At 43.8% G+C, this 22,211-nt stretch overlaps 1 protein-coding gene across 6 annotated transcripts in view; it reads left to right on the plus strand.

Moving 5' to 3' along the window:
• Window positions 1–22,211, plus strand: part of HHLA2 (HERV-H LTR-associating 2) — an 81,951-nt gene that overhangs the window by 54,129 nt on the left and 5,611 nt on the right. For all 6 annotated transcript variants that reach the window (XM_040424903.1, XM_040424904.1, XM_040424908.1 and 3 more), the window contains exon 6: window positions 7,458–7,751. In XM_040424903.1, coding sequence (XP_040280837.1) covers window positions 7,458–7,751 — 294 coding nt within the window. The remainder of the gene's footprint in view (window positions 1–7,457; window positions 7,752–22,211) is intronic.

Raw genomic sequence — 22,211 nt, forward strand, 5'->3', positions numbered from 1 at the left:
TTAAATTACACAGGCCGGTCTAATTTCGGATCATCACATGATTCTAAAACATCATTCACATAACATGATCTAAAACATCATTCACAATTCATACATAATAAAAATACCATCAGTGATCCTTTGACACAATCACATTTCAAACATAAAAAGCATATACAATATAAAACTGCGAGAGGATTTTTTCTCTCTCTTACCAATTAATACACAAATACATATATCTCTCTACCCTTTCGGGTTACCGCAATTCCATATATTCAATCTATGTCTCTAACCTCCTTATAGAAACTCTTATCCCATATTCTAATCATGATAAAATCAAGGTTTGGTGGCTCTCTCACTGATAATACTGTGGAATAGGTGCACTGCCACACAGCGCTCCCTGTTGCTGTTGAGAGTGTAGATTGGGTTAAAAAAGGGTTTGGCGTCACTCAATATCTGGCGTTGATACAGACAGAAAGCAAATATAGTTCCAAAAGTATTATTTAATATCTCACAACATGTTGTATAAAATAACATAAAAACACGTTAAAAATACATAAAAATGCACATATACCCTATTAGGACCACTATGTTAGTTAGTATGCAATTCAATTGTCCTTGTAGGTCATACAAAGTCCATAATGGGTTATGCAGTGATAACCAATAGAGGTAGGTACAGTTAATGTTAGTGTGTAGAGCACTATATCGGTTGCAGGTCTACTTTACCGCTCCTAGTAGTCAAATCGTTGCTTGGATGTAAATCGCAGGAATCACTACTGTTAGCCGTCCGGCTGTTTAGCTGTGAACTGCGAGCTGCAAGGACCTTTGGAGGCGTGGTTGATGAATCCCCGTATAGCTGAGTATACTCTGACCTTTCAGGACCTGACGGTGGCGTCCCACGTGGTATCGGTCGGATAGGTCAGGTGGCTCTTATTTCAAGCGGGGGTTTCAAATAGATGCAAAGTTCATTTGTAGTTGTAATCGTCTTCCTTGTCTTGTCCCACACTGTCTGCCAACCATACGCGTTTCGGGATGAAATCCCTTCCTCGACCACTGAGGAAGGGATTTCATCCCGAAACGCGTATGGTTGGCAGACAGTGTGGGACAAGACAAGGAAGACGATTACAACTACAAATGAACTTTGCATCTATTTGAAACCCCCGCTTGAAATAAGAGCCACCTGACCTATCCGACCGATACCACGTGGGACGCCACCGTCAGGTCCTGAAAGGTCAGAGTATACTCAGCTATACGGGGATTCATCAACCACGCCTCCAAAGGTCCTTGCAGCTCGCAGTTCACAGCTAAACAGCCGGACGGCTAACAGTAGTGATTCCTGCGATTTACATCCAAGCAACGATTTGACTACTAGGAGCGGTAAAGTAGACCTGCAACCGATATAGTGCTCTACACACTAACATTAACTGTACCTACCTCTATTGGTTATCACTGCATAACCCATTATGGACTTTGTATGACCTACAAGGACAATTGAATTGCATACTAACTAACATAGTGGTCCTAATAGGGTATATGTGCATTTTTATGTATTTTTAACGTGTTTTTATGTTATTTTATACAACATGTTGTGAGATATTAAATAATACTTTTGGAACTATATTTGCTTTCTGTCTGTATCAACGCCAGATATTGAGTGACGCCAAACCCTTTTTTAACCCATATTCTAATCATACCATCCAATATCTCAAATGTCATATATTAGGACCACAGTCTCGATATTATACCTTGATATCGGTCTATTCTGAGGACATAGTTCCTGTGCTCTCCACCCACCTCTCCACTGACTCTTTGCATAAATGTCATTTAATTGTCGATAAAAGCCTTTGAAACGTATGAAGTGCGTGTAATTTATATTTCACTACATCACAGAAACAACTGAAACAAAGATCTAAAAGCAGTTTAGCAGCAAACTTTGTGAAAACTAATATTTGTGTCATTCTCAAAACTTTTGGCCACGACTGTATATATTGAGATTACCATTTTTGGCCACAAATATGTTTATATATATATTTAAATATGGTGTCTAACATTTAGAGTTCTGCTTGTTATTTTACCTAACCAGGCAGAATTTGTAAGATATTCTATATCCATAAAAATAAAATAACGGACCTCTTGGTGAGAGATCACTGACTGATCGACATGCCTCTACGATGCACTCAAGGATATTTCGCCCAGTTGACCGACTTTGTGAGGTGGGCGCATCATTGGACTGAGGAAAGGAGGATGGTCGCTTTGATGAATTGCCCACCATCTAGGCCGTTCTGACATAGCTATATAGCTGTATGCCTGGCAACCAGGCACAGCCCAGACAGACCACCAGTAGGGAGGATCATTTCATCCACCTACAAGCAAGAGCAGCTCCCAGTTTCATTGTCCACCATCCAGACACAGATGGCACCTTAATTACACACTCCTGTGTCTGCCCCGACCATTTCCAGACCCTTTGCAGAAGGAAATTTTGTGTCATGGTCTCCTACCATTGACAGCCAGCCACAGTCCTTCTGGACTGCTACGGACTGGAATGGTATCATCTTTAGCGACAAATCTAGGTTCTGTTTGGGATCCCACGATGGTTGGGTTTAAGTATGGAGGCCTCGTGGTGAGCGCTTCAATCCTGTGTTTGTCTTGAGTGACACACTGCCCCAACTGCTGGTGTAATGATCTGGGAAGCCATTGCATATTACAGTGAGTCCACGCATCATAGTAATATGATGGATACATGCGGGTTGTGTCTCATGGCAGGACTTCTAACTGGTATCTTTCAGCAGGATAATGCCTATCCACACACAGCAAGGGTTTCCGAAGAATATCTCCGCCTCCACCATGATATATGCCTTTATTTCCAACCGTATCTCATCTTGTATCCACACTAGAGCCTTATTTTAATTGTACATTTTCCCCAATAAATGTCTTCTTTCACTCTAAAATTGTAAACACTTACATATATCATCATTACATTCACACATAGAAAGTTTCATTCAATTCCAACAACTTCTTCTTAATGCATTTTTAAAAAAATCAATGAGTGTAGTTAATGATAGACAACCAAAGCTGCTCATTAATGTTGACTTATTGGTCACTGTAGACCCTTCACCTCTTTCTCATACAGCCACCTGAGGGTTAGCCTTATGTCTCACATGCTTTTCATGTCTTCCAGTCCAGATGTACCCTATGCGCAGCTTTCTGGCTTATGCTCCTCCAATATTTTCTGATAAGATGCAACATTCATCCAGACATTAGTTTTGACTAAGATCCATGTGGCACTATCTCATCTACCCACCCAAAGGAGAGATCTACCTCCATACTATGTGATGGGTTTGGTGTATTTCTCTTCATAGGCCTAGCTGTTTTATTTCGAAATATAGCGCTTATTGTTGTGACCATAAAGTAAAATTTTGTTCACCCTGTCGGATCCGTCCTGCTGCTATTTCGCCGTGCCGCCGGACCGCCGCTCCGTTCCCACGGCAGTGCACGGCAAAAGGCCGCCGGACTAAAAAGTACTGCATGTCCGACTTTTTAGTCCGGCGGCCTCTCACCGCGAACTGCTGTGCTGCGCCCCCATCGCCATTATAGTCAATGGGGACGGAGCGGCGGCACGGTGAAATAGCGGCAGGACGGATCCGACAGGGTGAACAGCCTGTTGGATCCGTCCTGCCGCTAGTGTGAAAGTAGCCTAAGTTTCTTGTTCACTAAAATTCCTAAGTCCTTTTCCATGTCAGTGTTACCCAGTGTTTTAATATTTAGTATGTACGGGTGACTTGCATTATTCCTTCCCATGTGCATAACCTTACATTTGTCAGTGTTAAACCTCATCTGCCACTTCTCTGCCATAGCCTCCAATCTATCTAGATCCATCTGCAGCCGTATACTGTCCTCTTCCGTGTTAATTACTTTACACAGTTTAGTGTCATCTGCAAAAAAAAATATTTTACTGTACAAGCTTTCTACAAGATCATTAATAAATATATTGAAGAGAATAGGGCCGAATACTGACCCCTGTGGTACCCCATTAGTGACAGTGACCCAATCTAAGTGCTTACCATTAATAACAACCCTCTGTTTTCTATCACTGAGCCAGTTACTTACCCACATACAGACATTTTCTCCCAGTCCAAGCATTCTCATTTTATATACTAACCTTTTATGTGGTACAGTGTCTAATGCTTTGGAGAAGTCCAGATATATACGACATCCATTGATTCGCCGCGGTCAAGTCTAGAAGTTACCTCTTCATAGAAACTGATTAAATTAGTTTGACATGACTGATCCCTCATGAGGCCATGCTGATATGGCGTTAAACGCTTATTTTCATTAAGGTACTCCAAGACAGCATCTCTTATAAAACCTTCAAACAGTTTACCCACAACAGATGTTAAACTTACCGGCCTATAGTTTCCGGGCTCTGTTTTTGGACCCTTTTTGAATATTGGTACCACATTTGCTATGCGCCTATCCTGTTGAACACTCCCTGTCAATATAGAGTCCTTAAATATCAGAAAAAAGGATCTGTCTATTACATTACTTAATTCTCTTAGGATACTGGGGTGTATGCCATGTGGACCTTGTGGTTTGTCTATTTTAATCTTTTTAAGACATCTCTGCACTTCTTCCTGGGTCAGACAGGGCACTCTTAATGGGGAGTTTATTTAGACTTTTTTTTTTTTAGAACAAAATATTTTATAGCTTCGCTTTCTCCTCATCACTGTCTACAACTCTTCCCTAATCACTCTTTAAAGGGCCAACACTTTTGGATTTAAACTTTTTTTTACCATTTATATAATTGAAGAACATTTACGGTTAGTTTTACTCTCTTTGGCAGCTTGGCTGCTTTTATCTATCTTTTACATATTCTATTTTTTTCTTATAGTTTTTCAATGCTTCCTTACTACCTTCATGTTTTAGGCCTCTTTCACACTTGCGTTGTCCGGGTCCGGCGTGTACTCCACTTGCCGGAATTACACGCCGGATCCGGAAAAACGCAAGTGTACTGAAAGCATTTGAAGACGGAACCGTCTTCCAAATGCGTTCAGTGTTACTATGGCACCCAGGACGCTATTAAAGTCCTGGTTGCCATAGTAGGAGCGGGGAGCGGGGGAGCGGTATACTTACAGTCCGTGCGGCTCCCGGGGCGCTCCAGAATGACGTCAGAGCGCCCCATGCGCATGGATGACGTGATCCATGTGATCACATGATCCATGCGCTTGGGGCGCCCTGACGTCACTCTGGAGCGCCCGGGGAGCCGCACGGACGGTAAGTACACTGCTCCCCCGCTCCCCGCTACACTTTACCATGGCTGCCAGGACTTTAGCGTCCCGGCAGCCATGGTAACCACTCTGAAAAAGCTAAATGTCGGCTCCGGCAATGCGCCGAAACGACGTTTAGCTTAAGGCCGGATCCGGATCAATGCCTTTCAATGGGCATTAATTCCGGATCCGGCCTTGCGGCAAGTGTTCCGGATTTTTGGCCGGAGCAAAAAGCGCAGCATGCTGCGGTATTTTCTCCGGCCAAAAAACGTTCCGTTCCGGAACTGAAGACATCCTGATGCATCCTGAACGGATTTCTCTCCATTCAGAATGCATTAGGATAATCCTGATCAGGATTCTTCCGGCATAGAGCCCCGACGACGGAACTCTATGCCGGAAGACAAGAACGCAAGTGTGAAAGAGCCCTTAGCGATTTAAATGCTTTCTTTTTGGCATTTATTGCTCCCTATACATTTCTATTTATCCACATTGTTTTTTCTTGTTTCTCCCCCTTTTATTCCTGTACGGTATGTAGCTCTCACAATTAGAGTTTAGGATGCCTTTAAAAAATCCCATTATGGCTGCATTCCTATTCTCAAGGACGTTGTCTCAGTTTGTGAGGCTTAGCTGGTCAAATTGTGCATTTTGGAAGTCTGGTGTTTTTGTACCTTCCTGAAAAAACACCCTTTTGAATGACAATATTTTAAGGTGTCCCCCAATTTGCACATTTGTTGCTTTGTCAGGTCAATTGGTTAGTAATAAGTCCAGTATGGCCGTCCCTCTAGTCGGGGCCTGAACCAGTTGGGAAAGATAATTGTCTTTGGTTATTGCCAAGAACCTGTTTTCTTTATGAGATCTACAGGTTTCAGTTTCCCAGTCTATATCTGGGATTTTGAAGTCCCCAGGGCCATAGACCCTACAGGGAAATTTCTCGGTGGGGCAATGCCCAGAGGGCCACCTAAACCCTTCTCTTGGCCAAAAACCAGGCACATAAAGATATAATGCTCTCACCATTAATTAATGTAGGCAGTATTTTGTTCTTCACTGTGGTATCTGGTTCTGCTGAGGTAGCATTTTGTGGTATCTGGGGCCACTTTTAGGTTTTTTTCTAGGGCCACTTTAAGTTCCCAGTCCACTCCTGGACGTCCCCCATAATAACTACCTCAATATGATTTGCCGCCTCATCTATCTCCTTTAGTAGTAGATTTTTTGTGGACTCTGGTATATTAGGTGGCTTATAAGAAACTCCTATCAGTATTTTATTATTGTTTACCTCCACGTATTTCTACCCACAGTGACTCCACATGTTCATGTCCCTCACTTATATCTTCCCGGAGTGTGGGCTTTACATAAAAGCAAAGAACTCCTCTTCTTCTGTTTTTACTATCCTTTCTAAACAGACTGTAACCCTGTACGTTAAAGAGGTTGTCAGGGTTCAGAGCTGAACACAGACATACCCATAATTTCACCCAGGCATCCCCCCTGATGTTAGCATCGGAGCATTTCATACTCCAATGTGCTCCCTAGGGCTCTTTTATTTACAATAACACACTGCCGGGCGGAGGCTTCCTCCCAGCAGTGTGTTCGTGATGTCACCGGCTCTGATGGGCGGGCTTTAGCGCTGCCCTAGCCGTTCTACAGGCTAGGGCAGCGCTAAAGCCCGCCCATCAGTGCCGGTGACGTCACCGGGATCACGGCTGGGCGGAAGCCTCCATCTAACAGCCCCATGGAGACCCCCGAACTCCAGAAAATGCCACAGGTTTACATATACATACACCATATATATGCAACACACATAAATACACCATATACATGGTACACATACATAAATACACCATATATACACTGCACACACATACCACCCAACTAAGGAGCTAAACTATCAGCGGCGTGCAAAGCAATGTAAGCGAATATCTCCAGCTGCCCTGCCGCCGCCAGAGCACCAGATCGGGACTCAGCCGGTAACACGGTTCTCCGATCCAGTTGTAATTTTAACAACCGGATCTGGAGAACTGGAGGGAACTAGCTGAATCCCATGCCTGGATCAGGGTTTACAGGAGCAGGCAAGTTCTACTTTTGATCACAATGTTTACCGAATTGCATGTTGCCTTTATATGTGAGTACAACCTCATGATACAGCGCAGGCTGCAGTGATGACATTTGTTCTGGTTATACTTGAATTGCAATAATATTAATTTTCTTTCTATTTTTTAGAACGCATCTTAAAAAAAGATGACAATATTACATGTGGATGCACTTTTTGTAAAGGTGTAAGCACTGATTTCTACTCTAGCTGGTATTTCAGAAAAGTAACAAATGAAGTGCCAATAGCCTCCATGAACAATTCACCACCTGTGATATCTACAGATTATAAGAACAGGGTACACAAAGATGAGAACGAAAATCTGAATTTAACCAATCTTAGAGCAAATGATACTGGGATCTATATCTGTTTAATTAAGACAGAACAGAAGATGAATATAGTGATGATCAATATGACAGTCGAAGGTAAGCTGAATTTCTTTTCTAATAAAGTAGTAGTAATAGTTATAGATTGGTTTCTAAAACTTTACGAAAGGGCATCTGTCAGCAGCTTTGTACCTATGAAACTGGCTGACCTATTACATGTGCGCTTGGCAGCTAAAGGCATCTGTGTTGGTCCCATGTCCATATGTGCCTAAATTGCTGAGAAAAATGATGGCCTAATATATGCTAATGAGCCTTAGGAGCAACAGGGGCGTAGTCATTACACCTAGAGGCTCTGCTCTCTGAAACTCCAGCACCCTCTACACTTTGACAGTGTATTTCTGACACAGATTGTGGCGCAAAGGTCCATAGCACCGCAATCTGCATAGTTTTCCAGCTCACAGGGATACAGTTATGGCCATCCAGATACCACTGCCATCCATTGACCGGATAATTCCTCTGTACAGTGACGGGATAACACCGCCATACCGTGACGGGATAAAAGGGTATAAGAGGGCACAGTACAGGGAATGGCTAGGGGCACTGCACAGGGTGTGGTAAGAGGGCACAATGCAGGGTAGAGGGGGGCACAGTACAGGGTGAGGGGCACAGTACGGGGTGGGGGGCACAGTCACATGACCCTGTGACATTAGAAGGTCCTTATGGTGAATGCGGTTCATAAGCCACCATAATGAGAGGCAGAGGAGTGAGACAGGGGTCTGATTATGTGGCTACAGATAAAAAATGTAACTGTCAGCCAGTACAGGCCCCAAAAATTAGGCGATAGGCATTCACCTGACAGCAAAGAACTTTGGATTCTGTGGCTGGAGGTACATTAGGCGGTCACAGGATAAATATGTAACTGTTGGCCAGTACAGGCCCCAAAAATTAGGCAATAGGCGTTCACCTGACAGCAAAGAACTTTGGATTCTGTGGCTGGGGGTACATTAGGCGGTCACAGGATAAATATGTAACTGTCGGCCAGTACAGGCCCCAAGAATTAGGCGTTCACCTGACATAAAAGGCCTTTTATGCCGCTGTATATACATAAGCAAGGACCAATCTTTGTTCTAAGTGTTGGCGGATATGTGTGGGCTGGCATGAGGAAATTCAGTTACACGTAGTCATCACAGGTGTTGAATTCCTCAGAGATCCTTGCCTCATTCATTTTTAAAAATGTGAGGTAGTAGTTCACACTGTCTTGAGCTAGGCGACTGCGCTTATCGGTCACGATCCCCCCTGCTGCGCTGAACGTCCTTTTGGACAGGACACTCGACGAGGGGCAAGCCAAGAGTTCCATGGCAAATTGTTCCAGCTTTGGCCACAGGTCAAGTCTACACACCCAGTAGTCAAGGGGTTCCTTGCTTCTCAGAGCATCCACATTGGCTGCAAGAATGATCGCATATCTGAAGTGACCAACACATCTTCAAACCGCCCTCTTTTTGCAGGTGCAGTAGGATTGGTACCCGCACCTGTTTCGCTGTGGGTGGAAATTCCTCTGCCAGTGCCCCCAACAGCAGAATGCAGCATCTCTTGCAGCAAGGCCTGGAAGTGCTGCATTCTGACAGCCATCTGTGATGCTGGTAACATGTCCACCATTTTGTGTTTGTACGTTGCCACCCAGTACAGGTCCTTGACCTTTATGCTTTTTATACAGGGGTCACTCTTCAAACTATGGAGCATGTAGGCCCCCATTTGCACTAAATTGGAAGCGGTGGAGCGCCCTGGCTCCTGCTCATCGCCCAGGAGACTGTAGTCCTCGGTCCCCCCCCCCCTTCCCCAGCCACGGACAACACCAGGGATCTCCAAAAAGTTGAAAGTCTGCTCTTCTTGCACCTCCTCCTCCTCCTCCCCCCAGCCACCATCCTCCTCTGACCCCTCTTCAGACTCCTACTGACTTGTCTCAGATGGATTAGCCCCCCAGGGAATTTATTCAGCATTGCGACTTCCTCATCTTCCAGCTCCTGCTCCTAGATGGCTTGATCAATGACACAACGCAATGCACACTCCAGAAATAAGGCGTAAGGTACGATGTCACTGATGGCGCCCTGATTGACCAGTTTGGTAATCTCATCAAATGGCCGCAGAAGTCTGCATGCATCGCGCATGAGCAGCCACTGGCGTCATCATTTTTTTACGCTCGAACATTTGTGCCATAGAAGCCTGCCTTGTGCCAGATAAACGCAATGACAGCATGGTGGAAGGTGGAAGACAAATGGGAGAAGAAGGGGAAGAGGCAGGACGTGGAGCGCCGGGAGTGTGGCTTTGTGGGTTCTGACAGCGTTGCTCCCACTGGTCTCGGTGATGGGAGGCCAGGTGTCTTATTAACCACTTCCCATCTGGGCCATTTGCCCCCTTCCTGACCAGGCCTAATTTTGCAAAACTGACGTATCTCACTTTATGTGGTAATAACTTTGGAACGCCTTTACTTATTCAAGTCATTCAGAGATTGTTTTCTCGTGACACATTGTACTTCATGATAGTGATAAATTTGAGTCAATATATTTCACCTTTATTTATGAAAAAATCCCAAATTTACCAAAAATTTTGAAAAATTCGCAATTTTCTAAATTTCAATTTCTCTGCTTTCAAAACAGAAAGTGATGCCTCATAAAATATTTATTACTTAACATTCCCCATATGTCTACTTTATGTTGGCATCATTTTGGAAATGTCATTTTATTTTTTTAGGACGTTAGAAGGCTTAGAAGTTTTAATTTTTAAGAAAATTGCCAAAACCCACTTTTTAAGGACCAGTTCAGGTCTGAAGTCACTTTGTGGGGCCTACATAGTGGATACCCCCTTAAATGACCCATTGTAGAAACTACACCCCTCAAGTTACTTAAAACCGATTTTACAAACTTTGTTAACCCTTTAGGCGTTCCACAAGAATTAAAAGAAAATAGAGATCAAATTTTTAAATTTCACTTTTTTGGCAGATTTTCCATTTTAATCCAATGTTTTCTTTAACACATCGATGGTTAACAGCCAAACAAAACTCAATATTTATTACCCCGATTCTGCGGTTTACAGAAACACCCCACATGTGGTCATAAACTGCTGTATGGGCACACGGCAGGGCGCAGAAGAAAAGGAACTCCACATGGTTTTTAGATGCCATGTCCCATTTGAAGCCCCCCTGATGCACCCTTACAGTAGAAACTCCCAAGAAGTAATCCCATTTTGGAAACTAGGGGATAAGGTGCCAGTTTTATTGGTACTATTTTTGGGTGCATATGATTTTTTGATCATTAATTATAACACTTTATGGGGAAAGGTGACCAAAAAATTGGTTGTTTTAGCACAGTTTTTATTTATTTATTTTTACAGCGTTCACCTGAGGGGTTCGGTCAAGTGACATTTTTATAGAGCAGATTGTTACAGACGTGGCGATACCTAATATGTATACTTTCTATTATTTATTAAAGTTTTACACAATAATAGCATTTTTGAAACAAGAGCTATAGTTTTTTTTTTTTTTTAGAGATTTTCTTATGTAGGGGCTCATTTTTTGCAGGATGAGGTGACAGTTTTATTGGTACCATTTTGTGGGACATACGCTTTTTGATCACTTGGTGTTGCACTTTTTGTGATGTAAGGTGACAAAAATGGCTTTTTTAGACAGTTATTATATATTTTTTTTATGGTGTTTATTGGACTGGGTCGATTATGTGATATATTTATAGAGCCGACCGCCACGGACGCGGCAATACCAAATATGTCTATTTTATTTAATATTTTATATTTTTAACATTTTTTTTATTCCTTACTTGGGGAATTTTATTTTTACATGTGAAACCTTTTTTTTATTTTATTTTTTAACACTTTATTTTTTATTTTATTTTTTCGTCTCCCATAAGGTCATGCCGGCGTCCTGGGAGAGCAAGATGTGACCGCGCATGGTGGATGGCTAGCACCAGATACATTTGCAGTCTGCTTTTTGCCTCCTGTGCACTGCAAGTTCTGCCTGCTTCTCCTCCTTCTCCTCCCTATCTGCTGCTCCGTCTCTCCCTCTTAAGTCCCCTCCTCTTCCTCTCTTGTAGGAACCCACGTGACGTCCATCGACACGTCATCATCAACACCTTCACCACGACTGAGATTTGAGATCTCGGAGTAGGCAGCAACAGCCGGAACCTCCCTCCTTGGGCTGATCTAGGTACTGTTGTCAGACCGCTAGGTGACGGCCGTTGCTAACTCCTTTTCCTCATCCGATGCCAAGAATGGCAGCGCATCGGTAGGGTCCGGGAATGGATGGGAAAATAATTCCTCTGACTCGAGTGGAGGGGCTATGGTGGTGGTGGTGTCTTTGTGGGCGCACACAGCAGAGAGTGAGGAGGGTGCAGATACAGAGGATGAGGAGGGTGTAGAAGCGGAAGGCTGAGTGAGTCACTCAACCAACTCTGGTGCATCCTTTGACATAATCGCACGCACCTTCTCCAACTTCCCACTTAGGCTCCGGCCTAATGCACCTGCCTGACCCCCTAACACCCCTGCGGAATGTCCTGCCTCTTCCTCTGCCTGTCATTTTCAAAATGACCCTGTGCCAAAGTTCCTAGAGAAGAGCAGTATTTGTGGAAGCTGATATATGGCAGGCCTCAATCAGTTGTTAGTTGAAGCTGGTATATCACTCTTAAGCAGTAATTTTGTGGACCCAGGTATATGGAAAACCTCTATCACTAATTTGTGGAAGCTGATATATGGCAGGCCTCAATCAGTTGTTATTTGAAGCAGGTATATCAAAACCCGCAATCTGTATTTTGTGGATGCAGGTATATGTAAAACCTCTATCACTATTTTGTGTAAGCTGATATATGGCAGGCCTCAATAAGTTGTTAGTTGAAGCAGGTATATCACCCTCAAGCAGTAATTTTGTGGACGCAGGTATAGGGAAAACCTCAATCACTATTTTGTGGAAGCTGATAGATTGCAGCCCTCATTCAGTAATTTCTGGAAGCATACAAATGCACTATAATATACTTTCTATGTTAGAATGTATATTATAAGTATATCACACCCCTCTGTGTATCACACCTATCAATAGCACAACATTACCAGTCCTTAAACTTTTGTGGCCCTATTAGCTAGCGTTTGGTGTCCCTAAGTTCCTAACAGCCTGTCCCTGCTCCAAAATGCCTCCTCTCCCTACACTGGCAAAACACATAATGTAAAATGGCTGCCAGATCTGGTTCTGTTATATTGGCTGTCCTGTCCCACCTGATGGATGTGTAATGGGTCAAAGTTCGGTGCAATGCAAAAGAATATGGCGCGCGCAGACATCGCCATATGTTCGCATGCTCAGCGGATCGCCACGAACCGCAAGGCCATCACTACCTGTGATAATAACACATGCAAGTCAATGGGGTGGGATGCTCATTGTTTGACTCGGTTTTGCAGGAGCAGTGGTCCAGAGTCCAAGCAGAGGAATTTTCAAATTGAAAGAGCTCTCCACTGTCTGGGAAATATTAAAAGCCTTGGCTCCAGAAATAAAAGGCAAAGATGTTAATATAAGAACTGACAATACTACAGTAGTGCCCTATTTAAATCACTAAGGGGGTACCAAGAGTGTAGCTTTACAAAAATAGCAGAGATTATCTTCTCATGAGTCAATTTCTGCGGTCCATTTAAAAGGGGTTCAAAACATAGAAGTAGATTTCCTGAGCAGAGTTCGTCTGAATTCAGGGGAATTGTCTTTCAGCAAAGGAATAGGTTCAAGTGATCTTAATAGTTCCAGTTTGGCCCAGAACGTCCTGGTTTCTCTTGGTAAAATAAATGTAAATCCAGGCTCCTTGGATACTACCATGGGAGAAGGACCTTCTGTCTCAAGGTCCAATCTTACATCCAAGATTAGAGACGCTTCAGCTAGCAGCATGACTACCGAAAGGACTCTCGGATCAAGTCTTAGTATGGCGGCTAGTAGAAAAATGTTAATCTCTAAAATATATTCTAAGCTCTGGAACAGATATTGTATCTGGTGTAGAGAAAATAATTTTCTTCCCAGGGACTTCTCAATTCAATCAATTTTGGAATTCCTACAGTCAGGATTTAATAAAGGACTGTGTCTTAGTACACTAACAGTGCATATTTCGGCTTTGAGTGCAGCAATTGATGAAAAAATAGCTGAATACCCCTGGATAATTAAAGGGGCTTCTAGACTCAGGCCATCTGTTAGTCCAAGTGTTGCCCCTTGGGACCTGAATACTGTATTGATGGCATTAACATCTACTCTGAGCATTTGTCAGACATCTCTGGGCTTCTGTCACCCCCCAAAAGTAATTTTTCATTTTTGGGCTAATTAAAATCCTTATAGTGCGATTATTCAATATATAGTGCTCTTACATTTTTCTGTGGTTTAGTTTCTTTAAAAACGGCACTTTTATAATATGTTAATTACCTGGCTACCAGCAAGTAGGGCGGTTGCTTGCTGGTAGCCGCCGCATCCTCCTTTCAAAAAAACGCCCCCTCCTCCTGTTGATTGACAGGGCCAGCGAGCGCTCTGCTCCTTCGGCTGGCCCTGTCTGCGTTCCAAATCTCGCGCCTGCGCCGTACCGGTCTTCAGTCGGCGCAGGCGCACTGAGAGGAGGACGCTCGCTCGGCCGCTCCTTCCTCAGTGCGCCTGCGCCGGGTGTAGATGTGACGTCAGATTTGGAACGCAGACAGGGCCAGCCTTAGCAGGAGAGCGCTCGCTGGCCCTGTCAATCAACAGGAGGAGGGAGCGTTTTTTTGAAGAGAGGATGCGGCGGCTACCAGCAAGTAACCGCCCTACTTGCTGGTAGCCAGGTAATTAACATATTATAAAAGTGCTGTTTTTAAAAAAACTAAACCACAGAAAAATGTAAGAGCACTATATATTGAATAATCGCACTATAAGGATTTTAATTAGCCCAAAAATGAAAAAGGACTTTTGGGGGGTGACAGAAGCCCTTTTAATCCCCCCCCCCTTTTTTTTTCTAAAAATCTTAGATGATAGGGTTATTCTAAAAACCGATTCAACATTCAAGTTCCCCCAGAGAAGCTGAAAGCTCACTCTACAAGGGCTGTCTGTCTCTTATGTGGAAAAGGCAGAATCTTCTACAGGGAGTGCAGAATTATTAGGCAAGTTGTATTTTGGAGGATTAATTTTATTATTGAACAACAACCATGTTCTCAATGAACCCAAAAAACTCATTAATATCAAAGCTGAATATTTTTGGAAGTAGTTTTTAGTTTGTTTTTAGTTTTAGCTATTTTAGGGGGATATCTGTGTGTGCAGGTGACTATTACTGTGCATGATTATTAGGCAACTTAACAAAAAACAAATATATACCCATTTCAATTATTTATTTTTACCAGTGAAACCAATATAACAACTCAACATTCACAAATATACATTTCTGACATTCAAAAACAAAACAAAAACAAATCAGTGACCAATATAGCCACCTTTCTTTGCAAGGACACTCAAAAGCCTGCCATCCATGGATTCTGTCAGTGTTTTGATCTGTTCACCATCAACATTGCGTGCAGCAGCAACCACAGCCTCCCAGACACTGTTCAGAGAGGTGTACTGTTTTCCCTCCTTGTAAATCTCACATTTGATGATGGACCACAGGTTCTCAATGGGGTTCAGATCAGGTGAACAAGGAGGCCATGTCATTAGATTTTCTTCTTTTATACCCTTTCTTGCCAGCCACGCTGTGGAGTACTTGGACGCGTGTGATGGAGCATTGTCCTGCATGAAAATCATGTTTTTCTTGAAGGATGCAGACTTCTTCCTGTACCACTGCTTGAAGAAGGTGTCTTCCAGAAACTGGCAGTAGGACTGGGAGTTGAGCTTGACTCCATCCTCAACCCGAAAAGGCCCCACAAGCTCATCTTTGATGATACCAGCCCAAACCAGTACTCCACCTCCACCTTGCTGGCGTCTGAGTCGGACTGGAGCTATCTGCCCTTTACCAATCCAGCCACGGCCCATCCATCTGGCCCATCAAGACTCACTCTCATTTTATCAGTCCATAAAACCTTAGAAAAATCAGTCTTGACGTTTCAGCTTGTGTGTCTTGTTCAGTGGTGGTCGTCTTTCAGCCTTTCTTACCTTGGCCATGTCTCTGAGTATTGCACACCTTGTGCTTTTGGGCACTCCAGTGATGTTGCAGCTCTGAAATATGGCCAAACTGGTGGCAAGTGGCATCTTGGCAGCTGCATGCTTGACTTTTCTCAGTTCATGGGCAGTTATTTTGCGTCTTGGTTTTTCCACACGCTTCTTGCGACCCTGTTGACTATTTTGAATGAAACGCTTGATTGTTCGATGATCACGCTTCAGAAGCTTTGCAATTTTAAGAGTGCTGCATCCCTCTGCAAGATATCTCACTATTTTTGACTTTTCTGAGCCTGTCAAGTCCTTCTTTTGACCCATTTTGCCAAAGGAAAGGAAGTTGCCTAATAATTATGCACACCTAATATAGGGTGTGGATGTCATTAGACCACACCCCTTCTCATTACAGAGATGCACATCACCTAATATGCTTAATTGGTAGTAGGCTTTCGAGCCTATACAGCTTGGAGTAAGACAACATGCATAAAGAGGATGATGTGGTCAAAATACTCATTTGCCTAATAATTCTGCATGCAGTGTATAGATCAAATATGCAAGGTTGTAATCCACATACTTTTATAAAGTATTATAGGGTGGATGTTAGCCACACTAGAAACTGAACTAAAACTTATCTGCTATGTCTCATAGTAATGCCGTCGTGGAGGACGAAAAGGAAAAACTTGATTTTGCTTAGCGGAAATTTCCTTTTCTTGAGTCCTCCACGATGGCGCGATAATCCCAACCCCTCCCCCCCCCCCCCCCCCCCCAAAAAAAAGTGAAAAGAGCACGATATTAGGAGGATGTGTGGTATGAATGTGTGATTAGTCTCTCTAGACTGTCGGGGGAGGAGACACTGAGGAGGAGTCAAGGAGAGTCAAATCTATTTTTCTTCCTGTCCCCGCCTGGTTGGAGGAAGGTCTCTCTCAAATTAACGCCGTCGTGGAGGACTCAATAAAAGGAAATTTCCGGTAAGGGAAATCAAGTTTTCTTGCATTTTAATAAAAAAAATTATAATAAAACGCCATATTCTGACCTCTCTAACTTTTGGGAGTTATGTGGGGTGTGTATGACTTTTTGATCACTTTTTATTAAATTTTTTGAGGGAGGTGAAAGCAACCATAAAATGGCAAATCTGCCATTTTGATTTGTTTTACATTTTGCCATTTTCCATATGGGAAAAATATTTTTATATTTTAATAGTATGGGCATTTTTGCACCTGGTGATGCCCATGATGTATATAATGTGATGGAAAATGAATCAAGCCAGCAAAGGAGACAATATGGACAATCCCGATTCCCAATACATTAGTAAGTGCTTTGTATTATCTCTGTCTACATGATAAATAGCATTTGCTGGCGAGACAGCCCCTTTAGTAAAACAGACACAGATGAAAGGGGAAAAGTCAAACTTACTGCTTCATAGTTCTTGCATATTTGAGCTGAAATCCCCATAATGTTGTTCATATCTGCTCCAATTTTCAGGACTCTCTTATTTTGCCCAGTGAAATATAGGCATTTCATTCCATTATTAATAAATGCATTTTTAATCCCTTTATTGTACTGTGTGGTCATGGAGATGGCAGCAAAAACTGCTATCATAAAAAAAAACTGTTGTAGCGGAGACAAAAGCTCTGCATGCATAGTTTGTTAGTTTTATTTTTTTATGTTTCACTTATATTGTCACCTTAGTGGACTTGAACATGCAATTATTAGATCACTTCTCCCATAGACTGCAATGAATTACCATTGCAGCCTGTGGGACATTCAATACCTTCCTTCTGAGTCTGACCACAGGCAGGTCTCCGTTAGGAAAATATTGCTGTGGTAGCCTCAAACCATTCTAAAGTTTGAGGCTACAACAAGGAATGAATGGCTCCCCCAATCAAAGTGTAGGGGAGCTATTCAACCCCCTGGGAGTGCAGCACTCCTGGGGAAAGCCATCCTAGGAGCTGCTATTGCTGATCACAGACATTAATTCCGGGTGTCTGTTAACTATTTAAAACAGCAGAAACCCGCCATCTATGGTGCCGATAATTTTTAAAGAACAGACTTCTTCCACATATGTATGATGGATGACCTTAAGGGTTTAAAAGGGTTTTCTTAGGATAGGTCATCAATATCTGATCAGTGGGGGTCCAATTCACAGCACCCCTGATGATCAGCTGTTTGAAGAGGCCACCTCGCTTCCTGGGCCAGTGACGGTCACGTTTATTGGTCACATGTAAAGAGAAAAATCGCTGCACTCAGTCATGTGTTGTTGCTAGCGAAATCACCAGGAGGTCAGTATACCAAGTAAAAAAATCTCTGCACTCCAATGTTTATGTTGCAAATAAAGATATACTTTATTGTCCTTTACAGAGACATTAAACGGATTTCTGATCCAGATATTATTATCATAATTTTTTTTTTTTATAAATTCTTTATTTTAATTTTCAATTTTCAATAGAACAAAGCATGATAAGCATTGAGACTGATGTTGAATACATCTCAGTATCATAGCATTAATAAAATAAATGACCTCAAATCATGACAAGTAACGAGACAGATGTTGAATAAATCTCAGTATCACAGCAAAGGTAAAATAAATGCCAATCAATGGGTCGTAGAATTCTATATCCCTACTCGGGAGAAACCACAAACGACTGTGGAACAATATTATGTAAATGAAATACAAACAAATTGTAGACAAGAAGATGGGGAAACAGGGGAGGGAAGAGGGGGAAAGGGGAGGGAGGGTAAAGGAAAGGGGGTGTCACGGCTGAGGATGGGGGAAATCCTCAGCCGTGTGGAGCCCGGTGATGTTTCGGCTGCTTGGCCATGTAGACAGGATTAGGGAGCAGGTCACCTCCTAAGGCATCCCTAACCTGACCCTAGCTCCTAGTTACATGGGCCAACCTTGATGGTAGGAGGGCCCATGCTCCGGAACCTAAAAGTCCCTGCTGGCCCTCAAGATGACCCTCACCTAGGAGCTGAGTAAGACAAGCCCACTCCTCCTAGACACGGAGGAGCAGGAGTCTCAACGGCCAAGCTGCAGGAAAAGGGGAGACATAAACAGCTCTATGGATATGGCAGGTGAACCAGAGTTCCACCTACCTGCCACAGCCTTGCTGACTGGATCCCTGTGTTAGCAGGGTGCAGATCATAAACGCATCCCCACACTGGGACCCAGATCCATAGCTGCACAAAGGGAGACATATAAAACATCACACGGACATCACACATAACTGGAAATAACTTAAGCACAATATGGTTATGACATTAAGGTTTATGACCACAGGGGTGGCTCTTACTGGCAGGTAATAAATACATGAGGCTGCTCTCAGCTAAGCATGGCTGAAGCAACCTGAAGGCCTGCAAAAGCAGTGAGGCTTTATAGGCCAAGAAGCCACACCCCACAGTCGGACACACCCAGTGATCACACACACTAGGAAGGGGATTAACCCTTCCAACACCAGGGAAGGGAAAACACCACTTAAAGGGAACGTGCACACAATAACATAAAACACAGTGCACACATCCACACATCACACACAAAACCGCATGCGCAGCGTAGCGAGCTGCATGGCACAGCTCAGCCTGCTACGCTGCCACATACATACTGTTGCCAGCGGCAACCACAGGTGAGGCCAATACCACAGCCCTCACCTGTGATTGAACACCAATGAAAACCGCTGACAACCGCATGCGGTTCAGGAGTCACGGTCATAGCCATGGCCGTGACAGGGGGACAGCATTCGCAAACCCTACTTTCATTCAGGTAACAATAGCGACTTACATTCAGCCGATTCATAGAAGATCAACCAGTGACTCCAAGTTTTAGAGAATCTTTTCTCTGTGTGTCTCAAAGAAGAAGTAAGATCCTCCATTCTCATAATCTCCTGGACTCTACTGATCCACATTGCTACGGAGGGAGCGGAAGATTGCCTCCATAGGCACGGGATGCAAGCTCTCGCCGCGTTCACCAAATGTCTTACCACAGATTTGTTGTAGGATGACAGAGGAATCTCGCACTGATGGAGCAGGAAAAAGGCCGGCTCCTTCGGGAGGGTGTATGTAGTAAATTTCGATGTAATCGCCCACACAGAATCCCAGAATGCCGAGAGAAGGGGACAAGACCAAAATACATGTAATAATGTACCCCTCTCAGAGCCACAATGCCAGCACATGGGCGAGGTAGATGGAAAGATGGAGTTGAGCCTAGTTGGGACCCTGTACCAACGTGACATAAGTTTGAAACCCGCCTCCTGGACATTACTGGCCATAGAAGATTTGTGAATACATGTATATAACCTCAACCGTTGTTCTGAAGAAAGAGTTATTGCTAAATCAGTTTCCCATTGGGAGATAAAATTAGGGGGAGGTTGGTCCGGGGGGGATGTTAGCAGACTATATGTGCGAGAAAGGGTACGTCTAGTCACTCCAGACTGCTCACAGAGGGCCTCAAAATCTGTCTTAGCACGAATGTATGTAGACGCAGGAGGAAGTGTAGACAGAAAGTGCGTGAGTTGTCTAGATTGCCAGGGGTTGAGGGTAGGCAGACCCACAGACTCCGAGATCTGTTGTGGTGTGAGCCATTGATCCGAGGTAATCAAATGGTGGGCTCTAAATTTGTTGCAGTTCATTAACTCTTTGAAAGGACCTCGCTCCAACCCTGGGGGAAATTAAGGGTTCCCGAAAATAGGGAACATGGGAGAGGGGGATGGAGAAATACCTGGGCGATTCTGAATGCTGGCTAAGGCTTTCAAGGAAGGGCCAATTGTTGGGTGTAAGCGAGCCTCCAATGGGACCTGGGTGGACAACCAAGGAATGGCTGACAGTGGAGCAGACAGGAAGGACTGCTCAACTGAGACCCATTGTTTATATGCCTGGTGTCGGCACCAATCAACTATCCTAAGAAGATGCAATGCCCTATGATAGGAAAGGAAATCAGGAAGCCCAAGACCACCCTCCAGCTTAGGACGAAAAAGTATTGACCTGGCTATTCTGGATGGTTTGCCTGCCCATATAAAATGGGTCAGCATTTTCAGGAGAGAGTGGAAGAAGAGTCTGGGGATGTGAATCGGTAGGGCTTGGAAGAAAAATAGAATCTTAGGCAGAATATTCATTTTAAAAATAGAGATCCTTCCAAACCAAGAGAACGTACCAATATGCCACCTGTCCAAGTCTGCTTTTATGGTTCAAAGAAGTGGTGGATAGTTGACCTGGTAGAGCTCCGCGAGTGTGGGGGTCAGTAGAATCCCTAGGTATTTCAAGGATGAACGAGCCCACTTGAATGGAAAGTTCTCTGAAATAGATTGAACCAAGGAGGGGGGAAGGGTTATGTTTAGGGCCTCCGATTTTTGATAATTAATTTTAAAGTTCGAGAAGTGTGCATATATTTTAAGCTCCTGAAGAAGGTTTGGAAGGGTAACTCTGGGGTTGGTAAGAAAGAACAGAAGATCATCAGCATAAGCTGCAACCTTGTGCGAAGTCTCATGAATCCGTAGCCCTGAAATATCGGGGTTCCCCCTTATGTGACATAGAAGTGGCTCTAGACAAATCACGAATATTAGAGGGGATAGGGGGCAGCCCTGTCTCGTACCATTACGGATGGACAGGGGCATGGAAAACTGACCATTCACCTTGACCACCGCCGAGGGGTTGGAGTAGAGGTTAGTAATTCGAGCCATCATTTTGTCCCCCATACCCACACAGCGTAGGGTCTCGAACATAAATTCCCAATTGACCCTATCGAACGCCTTCTCGGCGTCGGTAGATAGGAATAAAGTTGGAGTCTTGGAAGTAACGGCACGGTAGATCATGTTAATTGCTCTCGTGGTACTGTCGCGGGCTTCTCTTAGAGGTAAAAAACCCGTTTGGTCTAAGTGGATTAATTTCTGTAAGTGAGGTAGCAGGCGAGTGGCCAGAATTTTGGAAAACAATTTTAGATCCACATTGATCAGGGAAATGGGACGGTAGCTCTGGCAACTTAAGGGGTCCTTCCCTTCCTTGGGGACTACTGTGATATGTGCCCTAATGGTGTCATTTGGAAGCGTGCGGGCCCCATCCAATGAGTTAAAGGCAGCTATGAAATGGACAGGCAAAATGTCCTTAAACTGTTTATAGTAGGAAAGCGTAAGTCCATCTGGACCCGGGGCCTTTCCTGTCTGGGAGTCCTTAATAGCTGCCTGTAGCTCAGACAGTGATATGGGTGTCTCCAAGTCAGAAACCGCTTCTGGGGGCATAGATGGCAAGCCCGCAGATTCAAGATACGTTCTCACTGAGGGTCTGGATTCAGGGCTACGGCACTTAATCAAGGTCGCTTTGGCTTTTGAAAGGCACAAAGAACGAATCTGGTCCCTCAGCTGGGTAAGCTCCGCTCCCAGCTGCAAGTCCAGTGTCTCCTTGTGCTGCTGTTCAATCGCGTATATGCGTGCTAGGAGAGTAGATAT

Source organism: Bufo bufo, chromosome 3 (genome assembly GCF_905171765.1).
Source record: "Bufo bufo chromosome 3, aBufBuf1.1, whole genome shotgun sequence".
Classification (NCBI taxonomy): Eukaryota; Metazoa; Chordata; class Amphibia; order Anura; family Bufonidae; genus Bufo; species Bufo bufo.